The following is a 17,955-nucleotide window of genomic DNA, read 5'->3' as shown; positions in this document are numbered from 1 at the left end:
TAGAGCAGGAGCACAGGATGGAAAGCCAGTGCTATGGAAAAAAAGAAGGGGGTTTCCAGCTATTTCATTCCTATTCGTCAGAGACAGAGGACTTTATACATTATTTTGTAATTAAACAAAACTTTATAAAGAAATATCTGACCACCACCAATCTCTGCTCTCAACCTGTACATCCACTGGATCCCAAACTTTGACTTGATGTTTAGGTCAAAAGGGGCAACAATATTTTGATTTTAAGGGTCTGATAAGGAAAGGTAAGGGAAATTAAGTCCATGCTCTTTTGTAAGATTTTTAAACATGTTTTCATTTCAGTGCTTGACTTCCTAGTACTGAAAAAAATACAAATGGAGGACTTACACTGTGTAAGATTGAATCAAATTAATTAAAAAAAGTAAAATAATATATGCTTGAGGGCCCTTTGCAGTTGTTCCCAGCGTAACAGTTTTTTTTTTATAGATGTCATTTCCAACACTAGATTCTTTGTCCACAGGTCATACCCTAAAACTGTCCTATTAAGACAACAACCTTGTCTGAAGAGCTCTAGACTCATCTGTTTGTTCATTGTCCACTCACCCTGAAGTTGCTATTGCTTGATAATCTCTTACTTCACTCAGAATTGTTTAGCCCAATTTATCCTTTTGTTTTTCATTCCCAACCAGACATTTGTTGCTTTCCTCTTTGAGAATCTTTATTTCCATGCATGACATCTACTAACTGACTGATTTTCTGTACTAACAAGCCATCAGATATGCTCTGAAAACACCAAGAACCAAGAAAGAGGAAGAAAGGAAGTTAACATAGGAAAAGAACAAGTTAAAATTACGTAGACAAGTAAGATGTCTTCAAGTCCCCTGGGCCTGATGAAATGAAACCTAGAATGCTCAAGGAGCTGACTGTGGAGATATCTGAGCCATTAGCTATAATATTTGAAAAGTCATGGAATACAGAAAAGATTCCAGAAGACTGGGAAAGAACAAATATCGTGCCTATCTATAAAAAAGGAAATAAGGACAACCCAGGGAATTATCATCTTAAGTTCTATACCAGGAAAGATAATGGAGCAAATAATTAAAGAATCCATTTGCAAACAGCCATAAGATGATATGGCGATAACTAACACTCAGCACGGATTTATAAAGAACAAATCATGTCAAACTAACCTGGTAGCTTTCTCTGACAGGATAATATGCCTTGCGAATAAGAGGTGAGTGGTAGATATGGCAAATCTAGATTTTAGTAAGGTATTGATTCAGTTTTATCTGACCTCATTAACAAACTAGGGAAATACAAGGCAAATGGAGCTACTATTAGGGAGTACGTAACTAATTGGATAATCGTTCCCAGAGAGTAGTTATCAATGGCTCACCATCATGCTGACAGGGCATAAGTAGGATTCCAAAGGGATCAGTTTTGGAACTGATTCTGTTCAATATTTCCATCAGTGATTTACAGAAAGCACACTGTTGCAAAAAAAGCAAACATTATTCTGGGATGTAATAACAGGAGTGTTTTAAGCAAGAAATGAGAAGTAATTCTTTTGCTCTACTCAGTGTTGATTAGGCCTCAACTAGAGTACTGTGTCCAGTTCTGGGCGCCACATTTCAGGAAAGATGTGGACAAATGGGAAAAAGTGCAGAGAAAAGCAACAAAATATATTAAAATTCTACAAAACATGACCTAGGAAGGGAGACTGAAAGAGGACATAACAGATTTCAAGTACATAAAAGGTTGTTACAAGGAGGAGAGATAAAAATTACTCTCCTTAAACTCTGATGATAGGACAAGAAGCGATGGGCTTAAATTGCAGCAAGGGAGTTTAGATTGGACATTAGGAAAAACTTCTTGTCAAGGTTGTTAAGCCCAGGAATAAACTGCCTAGAGTGGCTGTAGAATCTCCATCACTAGAGATTTTTAAGAGCTGGTTAGACAAACACCTGTTAGTGATGGTCTACATAATGGCTGGTCCTGCCATGAGTGCAGGCGACTGGACTTCATTACCTCTCAAGGTTCCTTCACTAGGATTCCTTCCTTAATGAGCTAAGTGGCTTTGAGGAAAGGATGAAAGAAAGGAAAGAGATGCAATATTTGAAACCACAATTACATTCATAAAAATGTATGATGCTGTACATTAAAACTATGTTGGTATTACTCTTATTTTCATAGTTTTATTTTATAAGGTTCATATGTCATTAATTGCTTTTAGTAACATGAGTGAAAGCAAAAATGAGTGACGATTGCCTCTCATACAGTTCTTGGAGAGTACTATACACTACACTTGTTCCCACACATGTAAATGCCCCCTATTACACTGATAATAATAACTTCACTTCCATAAGAGGCATAGGGATTATCTTAGTGTAGTTAGGGCAACACAATGTCAATGTAGATGCTATTACTTACATCAGCTGATGGCTGTCACTCTTGTCAATTTCATGGCTTCTTGCTGGAACCATGAAATTGAAAAGAAAGACCAGTAAGCTCCCTGCTATAAATCCTGCACCTGACTGATGGCCCAGCTGTCCCCCCAGCTCCTGGCTCCCTGTTGGGCTGTTGCCTTGGATCCCAACTTCAGACTGGGCTATCCCCAGGCTCCAAGCTCCCCGCTGAGAGCCTTAGTGCCTCTGGCCTCCTGGTTCCCCACCCCCAACTAGACTGCCATCCAGCCTTCCCATCCCCTACTGGGCTACTCCTCGAACTGCTCCCCAATTCTTAGCAGGGCTCTTGGCTCTGGGCTTAGGTCCCATTTAGGCTCCAGGTGCCCTGTTCCCTACTGTTCAAAGCTAGATGATATAATACATATAATAGTTGAAGAGAACAAGATGGCACAAGCACCTTGACTAAAGGAACAAGGAACATTTGGTGAGATTGCCACAGGTTAAAGACTAGAATGTATTTCAGGGAGTCAAAAGAAATAACATTTGATTTAAGGACTTTTATGAAAACAGCAAATGATTTGATCTTAGATACTTTGATTCATAGTACCCTATTGAAGAAATACCTAGTTTTGTGAACATTTGCAGAAGCATTCCCAAAAGAAAATAATTTTGCTACCATGTTCTTTAATAAGAACAATCCCAAAAGAAATGGAGATGTTTACACTGTAAACAAAACACACATATCAGTGCAGTAAATGGAGCAATGGTTACTAGTACTTTTGGATGTGTACAAACAACCCAATTTGCAATAGTACATGCACAGGAGGAGAGGACAAATTAATGCAGTTACACAGCAACAGCTGGCCACTGGGAATAATAACCTTTCAAGAATAATGAACCAATCATAAGAGAGAATTACTCACCTTGTGCAATAAAGAGAGTTCTTTGAGATGTGTGTCCCATGGGTGCTGCACTCTAGGGGTGTGTCTAGACTACATGCCTCCTTCGACGGAGGCATGTAGATTAGCCAGATCGGAAGAGGGAAATGAAGCCGCGATTAAAATAATCGCGGCTTCATTTAAATTTAAATGGCTGCCCCGATCTGCCAATCAGCTGTTTGTCGGCAGATCGGGGGAGTCTGGACGCGATGCCCCGACAAAGAAGCCTTTCTTCATCGACACAGGTAAGCCTCGTGAAACCAGGTTTACCTGTGTCGATGAAGAAAGGCTTCTTTGTCGGGGCATCGCGTCCAGACTCCCCCGATCTGCCGACAAACAGCTGATCGGCAGATCGGGGCAGCCATTTAAATTTAAATGAAGCCGCGATTATTTTAATCGCGGCTTCATTTCCCTCTTCTGATCTGGCTAATCTACATGCCTCCGTCGAAGGAGGCATGTAGTCTAGACACACCCTAGGTGCTGGTGCGTCTTTGCACCAGTGATCTGAGATCTTTTCTAACAATGCCCTGCCGCCCCATGCATATGCAGTGGTGTCTACTCATGCCATTAGTATCTGTTACTGGCATGCACGATGTGGCACCTCCATTCCTTCTTTACCTTGGACGTGCCTCGAAGTGGCTCCAAAGTAGAAGAGGAGGGAGGGTCATGGAGAACACATAGGAACACACATCTCGAAGAACTCCCATTACTGCACAAGGTGTGAGTAAGTCTCTCTTCTTCTTTGAGTGATGTTGCCGTGGGTGCTCCACACTAGGTGCCTCAAGAGCAATGTCCATCTTGTGGAGGTGTGTTTTGGAGTCTTGCCCCAGAGACAGTGGAGAGAAGAGTGTAACCCACCGATGTTGTTGGGATGAGACCAGAAGTCAGAGTGTAGTGTTTGGCATATGTATATTTGGAAGACCAGTTTGGTGCTCTGCAAATGTCTTCCATGGGACACTGTTGAGGAAAACTGTAGTCAAAGCCACTGATCTGGTGGAGTGAACTGTGATGACAGGTGGCTTGTTATGGATGGTGTAATACATATGGATGCAAGAGGAGATCCATTTTGATATTCAGTGGGAGGAGACAGCTTGTCCTTTCAAGTGTTTGGCAAAGGAGATAAAATGTCTTGTGGATTTTCTCCAGGACTTGGTCCCATCGAAATAAAAAGCGATCGCTCATTGGACATTGAAGATGTGTAATGCTGCTTGAATCACATTGTCGTGTGGCTTTGGATAGAATGCAGGGAATTGGATTGGTTCATTAATATGGAAGGGTATGAGGATTTTGGGAGGAATTTTGGATGAGGTCTAAGTGTGACCTTGTCCTTGCTGAAAATTGTGTAAAGGAAATCTGCCATCAAAGCTGCTATTTCCCCTATACATCTGCCGGATATGATGGCTATGAGAAATACAACCTTCACTGAGAGATCAACGAGAAGTCCTGTGGCACCTTATAGACTAACAGATTTATTGGAGCATAAGCTTTCATGGGCAAAGACTCACTTCGTCAGATGTAGTAGAAATTCCAGAGGCAGGTATAAATATACAGGCTTAAGAAAAGAGTTCCAATCAAGAATAAGGTTAGAGATAACGAGGTTAATGCAGTCAGGGAGGATAAGGCCCACTTCTAGCAGCTGATGTGGAGGTGTGAATACCAAGAGAGGAGAAACTACTTTTGTAGTTGGCTAGCCATTCACAGTCTTTGTTTAATCCTAAATTGATAGTATCAAATTTGCAGATGAATTGTAGCTCTGTAGTTTCTCTTTGAAGTCTGTTTTAAAATTTTTGTTGTTGCAGGATGGCTACTTTTAAATCTGCTACTGTGTGTCCAGGGAGACTGAAGTGTTCTCCTACAGGTTTTTGTGTATTGCCATTCCTGATATCTGATTTGGATCCGTTTATTCTTTTACATAGGGACTGTCCAGTTTGGCTGATGTATATGGCAGAGGGGCATTGCTGGCACATGTTTGCATATATTACGTTGGGCGATGTGCAAGTGAATGAGCCTGTAATGGTGTGGCTGATGTGGTTAGGTCCTGTGATGGTGTTGCTGGCGTAGATATGTGGACAGAGATGGCATCTAGGTTTATTGCAGGGATTGGTTCCAGAGTTAGAGTTACTGTGGTGTGGTGTATAGTTGCTGGTGAGAATTTGCTTCAGGTTGGTGGGTTGTCTGTAGGCGAGGACTGGCCTGCCTCCCAAGGTCTGTGAGAGTGAGTGATTATTGTCCAGGATGGGTTGTAGATCGCTGATGATGTGTTGGAGAGGTTTTAGCTGGGGACTGTAGGTGATGGTCAGTGGTGTTCTGTTATTTTCTTTGTTGGGCCTGTCTTGTAGCAGGAGGCTTCTGGGTATACATCTGGCTCTGTTGATCTGTTTCTTCACTTCCTCAGATGGGTACTGTAGTTTCAAGAATGCTTGGTGTAGAACTTGTAGGTGTTTGTCTCTGTCTGAAGGGTTGGAGCAAATGAGGTTGTACCTTAGTGCTTGGCTGTAAATGATGGATCACGTGCTGTGTCCAGGTTGGAAGCTGGAGACATGTAGGCAGGCATAGTGGTCCATAGGTTTTTGGTATAGAGTGGTGTTCAGATGTCTGTGTGCTGAGTGCATCTTCATATGAAAATAAGTGTCTTGGGGGTTGAGTGCTGAGAACCAATCTCCATTGTCTAATGCCAGTAGGATGGTTGCTAATGTGACCATCTTGAACCGTCAATATGTTATGTGCTTGTTGAGCTTTCTGCGATCTAGTATGGGTCTCCGACCCTCTGTCTTCCTCTGGGTGAAGAAGTATTTAGAATAAAAACTTCTTCCTTGATAGGCCAAAGGAACTGGTTTTATGGCTCCAATTTGTAGCAAATGTTGAACCTCTAGTTGTAGGAGGTTTTTGTGAGAGGGGTTCCTGAAGAGGGATGGAGAGAGGGAGCGGGAATAGCCCAGACTGATGATCTCTAAAACCCACAGGTAGGATGTTATCTTGGTCCATTGTTGGAAAAAGGACCATAACTGATGGGTAAACTGAAGGTTGGATGGTATAGACGGTGGTATAACAGAGATATTGCTCGAGCCCTGGACCAAACCTTCAAATTTGCTGCTTTGACATGGACAGTTGGTTTGTGTTAAATTGTTGCTTACAGCTCAATCTGCACTTTTATTGTCTGTGCCTTTGTCTGAAGTTGTATGGCCTATTAGACTGCCTATATGACTACGTTGGGCTTGAGTAAGTGTTATACCTCCGGTATTTATTCGACTGTGTATACATCTTCCATGTTCTGAGGGTAGTGCGAGAGTCTTTCATCAAGTGTAAGTCCTTGTCAGTTTTACTGGCAAATAGGCTGGTCTTGTCAAAGGGGAGGTCCTCAACTTTGAGTTGTAGTTCTCTTGGTATGCCCGAGGCTTGTAGACACGGGCCCTGAGCATAATGATTACCATGGCAGTGCTGCATGCAGCAGTATTTGCAATGTCTGAGGCTGCTTGGAGTGCTGCATGTGTGATGATGTGACCATCTTGAACTATGACCTGAAGTTGAGGCAGTTTCTGTTCTGGGACAAACTGGATGAGATCTTGAAGCTTTGAGTAATTGGTGTGGTTGTAATTGGTGAGAAGTGCCGAATAATTGACTGCTTCCAATTATAGAGTGGCCAAGGAATAAACCTTTCTACCCAGTATGTCGAGATGCTTATGGTCCTTATCGTGAGGTTGGATTGGAATTGGGGATATTTGGCTCTGTGATGGACAGAGTCCACCACCAAGTTTGGAGGTGGATGTGAAAAAAGGAAGTCCAGCACCTTGGCAGGGACAAAGTATTTCCTGTCTGCCCTCTTGTTAGTGGGCATGATAGAAGCGGGTGCCTATCAGATGGTGTTGGCTGGGTAGAGAATGGCTTCATTTAGAGTGAGAGCTATTTTTGAAAGTGTCGAAGGCTGCAGGATGTGGAGAAGCCTATCTGTGTTGCTTCTCCTGCACTTCTTGCAGTTCTATCTCCTGTGCATTGGCCCATCTCTGACATGGGCTCTTTTTCCTTGGACTGCTGTTGTTCAGGAGAGTTTAATGCAGTGTTGTGAGTCTATCATGGCAGGGACTTACCACATCTTTTTGAAGGAGTTGAAGATGCTGTGTGGTAACTCCTGTAGATTGACCATGCACACTATCGTGGCCATTGTCCCGGCTATGGCAGTGGTGGGAATGGCTAGTGGTGACCATACCAATGCAGAGAAGGTGGTAGATGAATGGATCTAGCTCATTGAGGCTGCCAGGGAGGGCATATCTGTGTCGGTGATGAGTGTTGAGATGAAAAATGGCTTTATGGTCCCTTGTCTGTCTCACGCATTGATATCGATGGTGCCAGAGATCCGAGAGAATATATGGAGTGGGCTGAGGCCCTGGTGAATGTGGTACTGATTGGATGTCAGTCTGAATATGCTGTGAATCTTGGTGCATCCTTATGTGGTGTCGTCTTGGCTGGTACTGATGACAGTGCCATCAGTGCTGGAGGCAGCGTCGGAGTTGCATATCAGCCCGGGTCATATCACTGTCAGTGCTGATGTTTACATCAGTACCAAGGACTTGTGCCTAGGTTCCAAATGCACACATTTATGAAGTGCGCTGTGCTTCATTGACATGATTCTGGAGGTGTGGGGCTTATTGGCAGTGCTCTCTTTGAAGGAGCTCAGTGCCAAGGGTAGGGATCTGGCTGGAAAAGTCCTGGCCTTTGTCTTTGCCCTGTCTAAAGACGAGGAGGGATGCCTCTTGTCTGAGATTGGGATGTTTTCCCTCTACTGACTCCTTGTAGAAGCAGGGGAGTGATCTCGAGCTGGCTGGAGGAACTTTTCATAGAAGAAAGTCTTAAGGTGGGTGGCTCAGTCACATAGTGAGATTAGAACAATGAGGACATTTCTAGGAGAGATGGCTTTCTCCCTGGCATTTTATATAAGAGGAATGCCTGTGCAAGGCGGGCATAGCGTTTCTACATGAGTTGCGCCTCTTGAATCCTGGTGAACCAAGTATCTTAACTGGGGAGAACGCAGGTAAACAAACTTAAAAAAATATTTTTTTTTGTAGAAAAAACTGAGGGGAAGAGTTCAAAAACTTGGAAAAGAATAAAAACTGAGGAACTTTGGAACTGTGCATGTGCTGCATGGCAGGCCACTGCTAGAAAAGATCTCTGATTGCTGGCACAAGGACATACCAGCATCTAGAGTGAAACACCCATGGGGACATCACTGAAAGAACAGATAATTTACAAAGAGATAAAGGAAATTTGATAAAGATTGACTTTGCTTTCTAATTTATTTTCTTTTTAAAATTTGGGTTTTGTAGGGACTTGCATGGATCGCTCCAGATGAATGATAAAATGATCAGTAAGTACTGCAAGCATCATCACAGCTGTAAGTAATGTTTTAAAACTGTAATTAATTGGTTTAAAAAGAAGTTAAATTCAGACATTGTATAAGTGAGTAAATGTCCACTGAGATCAAAAGAACTGAACCTACTTACTTTGGCTCCATATATAGTACTATATTTCAGAGATAACTTTCAACATTAGAACTGCAGCCTTTTATGATATAAGGATTTTCTTTCTCTTCATAAATATCTATTTTTTCAGGAGAATGTTCCATAACTCACATTCACAATGCATAGTATCTTTCTTCACAAGTAGTCCAATTGACATCTATGGGACTTCTGCAGTAAATACTATTCAATGAGCCTGATGCAAAGTTCACTGAAGTCAATGGAAAGATTTTTGTTGACTTCAGTGACCTTAGGATCAGGCTTAATGTGAGGAAAAGGCAGAATTTCATCCTAAATCATTAGATTTCACATTACATATCTGAATCAAGAAAACATTTGTGAGTATATGATTGAGATGTAAATTATTATACAGTCTATTCGGCTGCTGCTATGTATGTCTCATTGCCATTAGGGGAGTTACAGACACACATACAATGCAAAATAGATCTTTATATCAACTCGGACTGAAAACTGAAGAAAATGAGAATTAATTAATTTAATTTTAGAGAAAATCAATTAATTTTAGAGAAAAACTAGGAAAAAATTATCTGATTCTAATAAACAAGTTAAAACCAGATACAATTGCTTATGATTTTAAGATCAGGATATAACAATGTCATGTAATGGAGCCAGGTAACCCCACGTTGAGCTCTTGAAAGCTACAATAATATTGTAATATTACCTCCACTGAAATCTCCTTTGTTGCCATAGGCCACTTGTGCTCATATTTTTCTTTCATAGTTTGCTCACTGTTGGCAGCCGGCATTGAGTTCTCAGGTCTCACTCCATGGCTTGTTTTGCCCACCAGATTTTGAACAGATTTTACCATGTTCTTTAAATCTTCTGGGTATGGAGTTGGATAACGTTTTAGATTTATTTCAACCTAAATATTTATAAAAAGAATTAAAACACAAACACCAAATAAAAATAACATGCAAGTTAAATCTGTGACTATAGTACCATGGGTAAGTGTATAATGTACAAGCATTGAATTAAAATATTTAAGAAATGTGCTGCATACATTGGTCATCATGTATGTCTACACTTGCACTCTAGTTCGAACTAGGGATGCAAATGTAGGCAACCAAAATTGCTAATGAAGCGGGGATTTAAATATCATTAGCATAATCTTGCCCGCGTGCAGTTTCGGAGCTCAGCTGTTTTGAACCAGGAAGTGTGTTCTGGGCTGTGTTAGTTTGAATCAAACCCCTTGGTTCGAACTAACGTTACTCCTCAAAAAATGGTGCGCAGGTGAGATTATGCTAATGAAGCGTGGGATATTTAAATCCCCACTTCATTAGCAATTTTGGTCACCTACATTTGCATCCTAGTTCAAACTAGGGAGCAAGTGAAGACGTGCCCTATGAATAGACCTGTGTGAATAACTGATTTTTTAGTTTACTGACTGAATGTTTTGTGTTATTTGACATCATTATTTTTACCTTTAAAAAATTAAACTAAAGAAAAATTCAAAAAGTAGTTTCAATCAAAAATCAAAATGATTCAAAATGTCAGAATAAAGTTTTTTTGATGAAACAATTTAAAAAATCAAATATTAAAATTTATAAAGTTTAGTTTGAAAAATTTCACCCCTACCTAATCATGAGTCATTTCCAAAGTCTATGGGTTGGAATCTAATTTTGGTTATACAGGCAGTCCCCGGGTTACGTACAAGATAGGGACTGTAGGTTTGTTCTTAAGTTGAATTTGTATGTAAGTCGGAACTGGTACATATTGTAGAGGAAACTCTAGCCAAACATTTTTTTTAATTTTGGATAGCATAGGGAAAGGATAACTCCCCTCTAATGTTTGTTTTGCTCTATTTCTGTCCCTGTGACAAACTCAGGACTAAAGGAGTAACTCATCAAATACCAAACAGCTCTGCACCATGCTTTGAGCTAATAGCTTTATTTCCACACACCACCCAGGGTTCTAGGAGGAGGGTCCTTTTTTTGCTAACACAATGAGGCCAGCACTTTGTTTGTTTTGGTGGAGTCTTTGTTTGCCTAGGGAGCCCAGCATGTATAGGGGGAGGAGGGGCGGAGAGGCTGCTTTTGTCTGCTGTTCGGCAGCCTGTTGCTCAGGGGAGGGGGCAGCCTGTTGCTGGCAGGGGGAAGGGGGGAGGCGTGCAGGATGCGAGGCCGCGGGGGGGGGGGCAGCGGGCATGGGGAGGCACTTTTCCTCTGCCCGGCAGCTCTGCGGGACCCCAGTCGGAGCCGGCCCGAGGAGGAGGAGGATCCTAGGACCCAGGTGAGCGAGCCCCGGAAATGCTGCTGCGCATGTGCGGGAGTTGCCTCACCCTGTTCGTATCTAGGGATCCGACATAAGTCGGATCCACGTAAGTCGGGGACTGCCTGTACTAATGTCAGTCTAAAGTATAGCACATCTGATGTCAATCATAGATCAGAATATTTCACTTTATGTTCTTTTTTTTAACCACATTAGAGCACTGAGGTTCAGATTCTACTGTCAGATCAAGACCACTGTCATGTCAGATCATATCCTCCTCTGACTGACACCTGTGAAAATTCAGAATAATTGTACTATACTTAGTGAAATTATTTTGGATTTGCACCAGAATAATGGAGAGCAAAATCTAATCTATTGGGCAACTATTTGTTCTTTTATATGTACATGTAGCTTGCACTTCTGTCAATGAAATCTATTATGATGCAAAAACAAAATCAGAAGAATAAATCCTTCATGACTTAACAGTGAGTCCACTGTATTGCACCTTACACCTGATAATCCTGTATAGCCCTGCTGATTTCCTGTACTACTCAGTGTGACTTAGGGTGGCATAACTAAGACCTTAAAATATACATAATAGCATCTTAATTTCTATAATACAGAATGAAATAGAAAATATAACAGAGGTCCCCAAACGCAACAGATATCTATTGATATGAAAGCTATGGGAACTAGCATTCAGTTCTTTACTCTAATAAAGTATATATGTTTTGACATGCTCTAATACAAAATGTAAATCTATGATTACAATATTACAAGTTAATATGGAACTCCGACAGGAAAAATGGAAATGATGTGTAAAATATAGCCTGGCTGAAACTATGGCTGATTTATAGTTGAAAGAAATACAATTTATATGTGGCCCAATTATGCATTTGATTTACCACAAAATTTGGACCATGATTTAAATGTAAAAACACAATATAACATTATGGGTGACTGGGAAACATCATACCATATTCACAATCAAGGAATACTGAAAAATACACTGTATCTTAGGGTACATATACACTGCAACAATATTTTGAAATAACTAGCACTATTCCAAAATAACTTAGGGTATGTCTACACTACCCTCCTAGTTCGAACTAGGAGGGTAATGTATGCATACCGCACTTGCTAATGAAGCCCGGGATTTGAATTTCCCGGGCTTCATTAGCATAAGCGGGGAGCCGCCATTTTTAAATCCCCGCTGCTTCGAACCCCGTGCAGCACGGCTACACGGGGCTCGAACTAGGTAGTTCGGACTAGGGTGCCTATTCCGAACTACCGGTACACCTCGTTTCACGAGGAGTAACGGTAGTTCGGAATAGGAATCTAGTCCGAACTACCTAGTTCGAGCCCCATGTAGCCGCGCTGCACGGGGTTCGAAGCAGCGGGGATTTAAAAATGGCGGCTCCCCGCTTATGCTAATGAAGCCCGGGAAATTCAAATCCCGGGCTTCATTAGCAAGTGCGGTATGCATACATTACCCCGCTAGTTCGAACTAGCGGGGTAGTGTAGACATACCCTTAGTTTGCATCTACAGAGCAAGTAGTTATTTTGAAATAGTGTCAACATACTGTCAAACCAGAGAACTTCTTACTGGCTGTGTCCAGACTCAGGGTTTTTTTCGAAAAAAGTAGCCTTTTTTCGAAAAAAACTTCACCTGCGTCTAGACTGCAGCCGCGTTCTTTCGAAATTAAATCGAAAGAACGCGGCTTTTCTTTCGACGGCGGAAAACCTCATTTCACGAGGAAGAACGCCTTTTTTCGAAAGTGCTTCTTTCGAAAGAAGGCGTTCTTGAATGTAAATAGGGCTTCTTCGAAAGAGAGCATCCAGACTCACTGGGTGCTTTCTTTCGAAAAAGCGGCTTGCTCTTTCGAAAGTTCCACGTGCAGTCTAGACGCTCTCTTTCGAAAGAGGCTCTTTCGAAAGTATCTTTCGAAAGAGCCTCTTTCGAAAGAGGCTTGCAGTTTAGACATAGCCACTCTGACTCCGGTAACCCTCATTGTATGAGGAATAAGGGAAGTCGGAGGAAGACTGCTCTATTTCAAAATAAGTGTTGTGTAGATGCTCCTTATTTCAAAAAATAAGATATGCAATTGACGTAGCTCAATTTGTGTAGCTTATTTCGAGTTAAGCCCTGCAGTGTAGACATACCCTAAATGAGCTACATAAAGAGGCATACAATACAATAGTCTTTAGTGGGACTCAGTTTATCATTGTTTTAACATTTAGTAGTAAAAGATACCCTGGAAGCTATAGTAGATAAAAATATATTGGGATGCATGTGTTTTCATAATTAATGTCCAAATGATATTAAGAAGAGGAAGTTACTCACGTTGTACAGTAAGGATGGTTCTTTGAGATGTGTGTCCCTGTGGATGCTCCACTCAGGTGTTGGTGCATCCTCGCACCAGCGATCATAGACTTTTAGCCTAGCAGTGCCTTCCCGCCCCGCGCCGCATCCACAGTCGCCATCTCGTGCTGTTCCATCCGTTAGCTGCATGCACGGTGTTGGTCACCTCCATTCATTTTCTACTGGAAATCCTTTAATGGACTCCAAAGTAGTGGAGAAGAAGGGAGGGTAGTGGAGAATCCACAGGGACACACATATTGAAGAACCATTGTTACTGCAGTAGGTGAGTAACTTCCCTGTGGGTGCTCTTCTCAGGTGACTAAAGAGCAGTACTCACATTAAGCAGAGGTGAATTTAGGAGTCATGTCCAAGAGGTGGCAAGGACAGCTGTGCTGGTTGGGGATGTAAATTGATGCTAGCCATGCTTGTAGGCAGCATGAGGAGCCTTTCTGGACTAACGCATGCGGTGGCTGCCATGTCCCTCAAAATTTGGATACATGTCTGAACATTGGTAATGGGGGCATGCAACACCATGTGAGATCACATATTGTATGGAATCGATGGACAGAGAGGGTGGCACCAGCATTAATTGTGTCTAGTGATGCTCCAATGAATTCTATTTTCTGGGTAGGTTCCAGAGTGGATTTTTGTATGTTTATTAGGAGGCCCAAATGGGAAAAGACCTTCTGAGTGGTGTTCATCATGGCTAGGGTTTGTTGTTGTGAAGTACCTTTGATTAGACAATCATCTAGGTAAGGGAATATAATGACCCACTGATGTCTGAGAAACACATTCACCATGGCCAGAGTTTTGGAAAACACAAGGAGTGCCATCGACACGCCGAAGGGTAGAACAAGGTACTGATAGTGATAGTTGCCTACGGCAAATCTGAAAAACCTATGTGGATGTAAGTGTCTAGAAGGTCAAGGGCTGAGAACCAGTCGCCCTGGTCCAACGCAGGCATGATTGTTCCTAAAGTCACCATCCTGAATTTGTGGTTGCAGACAAACTTGTTGAGTTTCCTGAGATCTAAAATGGGACTACAACCTCCTGTCTTCATTGATGTAAAGAAATAATTTGAATAGAACCCTCTACCATGGAATTCTGAGGGAACTGGTTCTGTTGCCCTCAAAATGAGTTTTTTTGTATCTCTGCTTCAACAGACACTTGTGAGAGTGGTCCCTGAAGAGGGACAGGGTATGGGGTTGGATACGGGGCACAGAGATGAAGGGATTGGTATAGCCCATTCTGATTTTCTCAAGGACCCAGTTGTCACTGGTAATAAGAGCCCATTGGTGCTAGAAAGGCCTTAGGCAGTGGTGGAATATATGGGATACATGTGCTGGTCTTAGGGGAAGGTCGCTCAAACCCTTGACCACACTTTCAAAACTGTTGTTTCAATGTTGCTAATTGAAGTGCTATGGATTGAGTATGTTGAATCCTTCTTCTGTTGTGTTGTTGTTTAGACCTTTGTTCAAATGTTTTTTTTAATGTCTGTGGAAGGAACTGTTGCACGGTCTTTGGTAAGGTATATACCTTCTCTTACTAGGCTGTGTATACTTGCCTAACGTTTATAGGGTTCTGCGAGAATCCTTCACTGAATAAAGGACCTCGTCTGTTTTGGCCACAAACAATTGGCTCCTATCGAAAGGAAGGTCTTCTACTTTCATCTGTAGTTCATGTGGAATGCTGGATGACTGAAGCCATGAGGTGTAACGCATAACGATAGTTGTAGCCGTCGCACTGGCTCCCGTGTCCACTATGTCCATCGATGCTTGTAATGCAGTCCGGGTGATGGATTGGCCCTCCTTCATGACTGACAGGAGTAGCAGTCTTTTTTTGTTCAGGGAGATCATTTATGAGCTCCTACAGCTCATGAGTCTTGCCAACATGCTCAGGGTTTAGCTGATCGTCATATTTGGAGTTGAGAAGGAATTTTCTTCCAGGGTAGATTGGCAGAGGCCCTGGAGGTTTTTCGCCTTCCTCTGTAGCATGGGGCACAGGTCACTAGTGGGAGGATTCTCTGCATCTTGGGGTCTTTGAACCATCGTTTCAAGGACTTCAATATCTGAGATATAGGTGAGAGGATTATTCTAGCAGGTGGGTGAGATTCTGTGGCTTGCATTGTGCAAATGATCAAAATGGTCCTTTCTGACCTTAAAGTCTAAGAGTCTTGTGTAATTAGCATGGCCATAATGGGTGAGGAGGACTATATCATTGGAAATCTGGAACTGAAAGGTAGGAGAGGAGTGTAGTTTTCTTTCCAATAGGTCCAACATTTTATGTTCCTGATTTTGAGGAGTGGATTTAAATTGTGGTTGTTTGGACTAATGGTGAACCACATCCACGACCCGTGAATTTGGCTGGGGGTTGGCGAAGAGCAAATCCATCCCTTGGCCAGTATACAATATTTTCTATCCACCCTTCAGTTAGTAGGGGAAATAGATGCTGGTTTCTGCCATATGACTACTGGCATTATTCGTAGTTCCATTATGGCTTCATCAATTGGTAACACTATTTTAGAAAGTGTTGCAATTTAGGTAGGTGTCAATTTAGTAATTTATGCTGCTTTTCTTGTACCTCCTGAGCGCAATGTCTTGAGATTATGCTACCCTTTTAAATAGGTCTGGAAATTGCTTCAGGTAGTCTTCTAGTAGGGAGGAAGAAAGGAAAATATCATCATCTGGGGACGAGGAGGACTGAGGAGCTGGAGAGCAGCTGTCCGAATCCAACTGAGGTAGATCATCATCTTCATTTGTTAGATCAGCCTGGGTCATCGCTGAGGGTGATTGTGGTGGATGTGTTGGAGATGATTGTGTCATGGTAGGTAGAGAATGAGTTGTTGTATGCTGCTGTTGATTCTCGTGATCAGTGCTGGTGAGGAAAATGTGTATGGTATTGATTTCATGGTTCCCAGGATGGCCATTAAGGTTGTTAAGGCTGAGGTGAATATGGCCAATGGTGGTTGATCCAAGGGTACTGAAGTCAATGATGGAATGATTGCTGTCTGATTGAGTGCCAAGACAGTACTGAGCTGGTAGGGGAAGAATGTTGGAAGGAGAACCTGCTCCTATGACCAGTGATGGGGCCAGTGCTTGGGGAGGACAGTGTGGGAGAGGAAGAAATGTTCTCGGGCGAACGATGGTGTGAACGGGTTTCTGTAATTATAGGGGAGTGTGGTGCCTGTATTGGCGGTGATATTATCAGTGGCTGTGTTGTTTGGTGCCACGACTCTGACCTTTTCTGGGTCTCGCTTATTGAGGTTTCTAGTACCACTGTTTGCTTGGGTGCAGGCATGCACTGGGAAGAGGCTGATTGTATCGGTGCTGCAGTTTTCATTAGTACTGGGGGATGCAGTATGACCATCTTGGTTGGCACCGGGTGAGAGCCCATGCCAGTCCGTGTGGAGGAGCTTGCTTTATGCTTTGGCTCCGACTCCACTCTTTTTGTTGGTGCCACTTTCCACTTTCCCACGGTGCTGGAGGTGGATGTGTAGTGTGGGATGTTGTCAGCATTGTTGGTAATGGCCATGCTGATGAAGCACTGGACTTGTGGAAGTCCCAGGGGGAAGATGAGTTGGCCCTTTTCCTCAGGGTTGAGGGATCTGAGCGTGCCACTTTCTTTGGATCCAGCAGTTGAAGGGACTTCTTTCAAAGTAAACTTTGAGTCTCATCTCCCAGTCTCTTTTAGCTCTGGCGGTCATGCTTCAACAGTGCTGACATCTTTGCACCACATGGTTCATACCAATGCGCACAGGGTCCCTGCATGAATCACACTTTTTAAAACTGGGGGACCCTGGCATCTTGAAAACTTGGGATCCAAGAACTCGGAGAAAAAAACGGGGTGTAACTTTCTTTAACTAGGTTTGAAGAAAAAACAAGCTAACACTGACTAAAAAGATTACTAAAGATTACTATCTAACAACAGATTTTTCTCTTTTTCCACAGAAAAATGCACTGCTCAGAGAGTCCTTCTCCTGCTGGGGACAGTAGAAAAGGAACTGAGGAAATCTGCGCCACGTGTGCAGCTAATAGATGGAAGAGCACAAGATGGCAACTGCTAAGGCAGCACAGGAAGGCACTGCTAAGATAAAACTCTTCGATCACTGGCGCAAGGACCCACCAACACCCGAGTGGAGCACCCACAGGAACACCACTCGAAGGAGAATAATAATTACCAATGAATTCTAGACTCCCTTTCTATCACTATTCTTTCATGTTTCACATTTAATGCTACTTCAGAAGTAGCATGTCACCAGGGTCGGGGGAGGAGGGAAACTTCCAAAATGCTAAATTCCTGAATGCAAGAATTTCATTTTAAATTTCAAATATATTTCAGCAGATAACTGATTTACAGTCCATTTCAAGTATGAAAGACACAAAGTGAAAGTTACGTACAACTTCAATAAAAATTGGTTACCCAACACTGATAATTTGAATTCAATATCCAAATGACAAATCTAATCCTGTGCTGAAATCTCAGCTGAAATCACTAGCACCCTCCCCCTCTCCCAAAGCCAGGCCCTACATGTAGGGCCATCT

The 17,955-nt window shown here is 42.4% G+C and overlaps 1 protein-coding gene across 1 annotated transcript in view; it reads right to left on the bottom strand.

The window, feature by feature from the left end:
- LRRC7 (leucine rich repeat containing 7) overlaps window positions 1-17,955 on the bottom strand; it is a 399,545-nt gene that overhangs the window by 68,093 nt on the left and 313,497 nt on the right. The window contains exon 17 of the mRNA XM_075936231.1: window positions 9,506-9,706. Coding sequence (XP_075792346.1) covers window positions 9,506-9,706 — 201 coding nt within the window. The remainder of the gene's footprint in view (window positions 1-9,505; window positions 9,707-17,955) is intronic.

Source organism: Pelodiscus sinensis, chromosome 9 (assembly GCF_049634645.1).
Source record: "Pelodiscus sinensis isolate JC-2024 chromosome 9, ASM4963464v1, whole genome shotgun sequence".
Lineage (NCBI taxonomy): Eukaryota > Metazoa > Chordata > Testudines > Trionychidae > Pelodiscus > Pelodiscus sinensis.
Note: the sequence above shows the minus strand (reverse complement) of the source record. Positions and strands in the feature narration are given on the sequence as shown.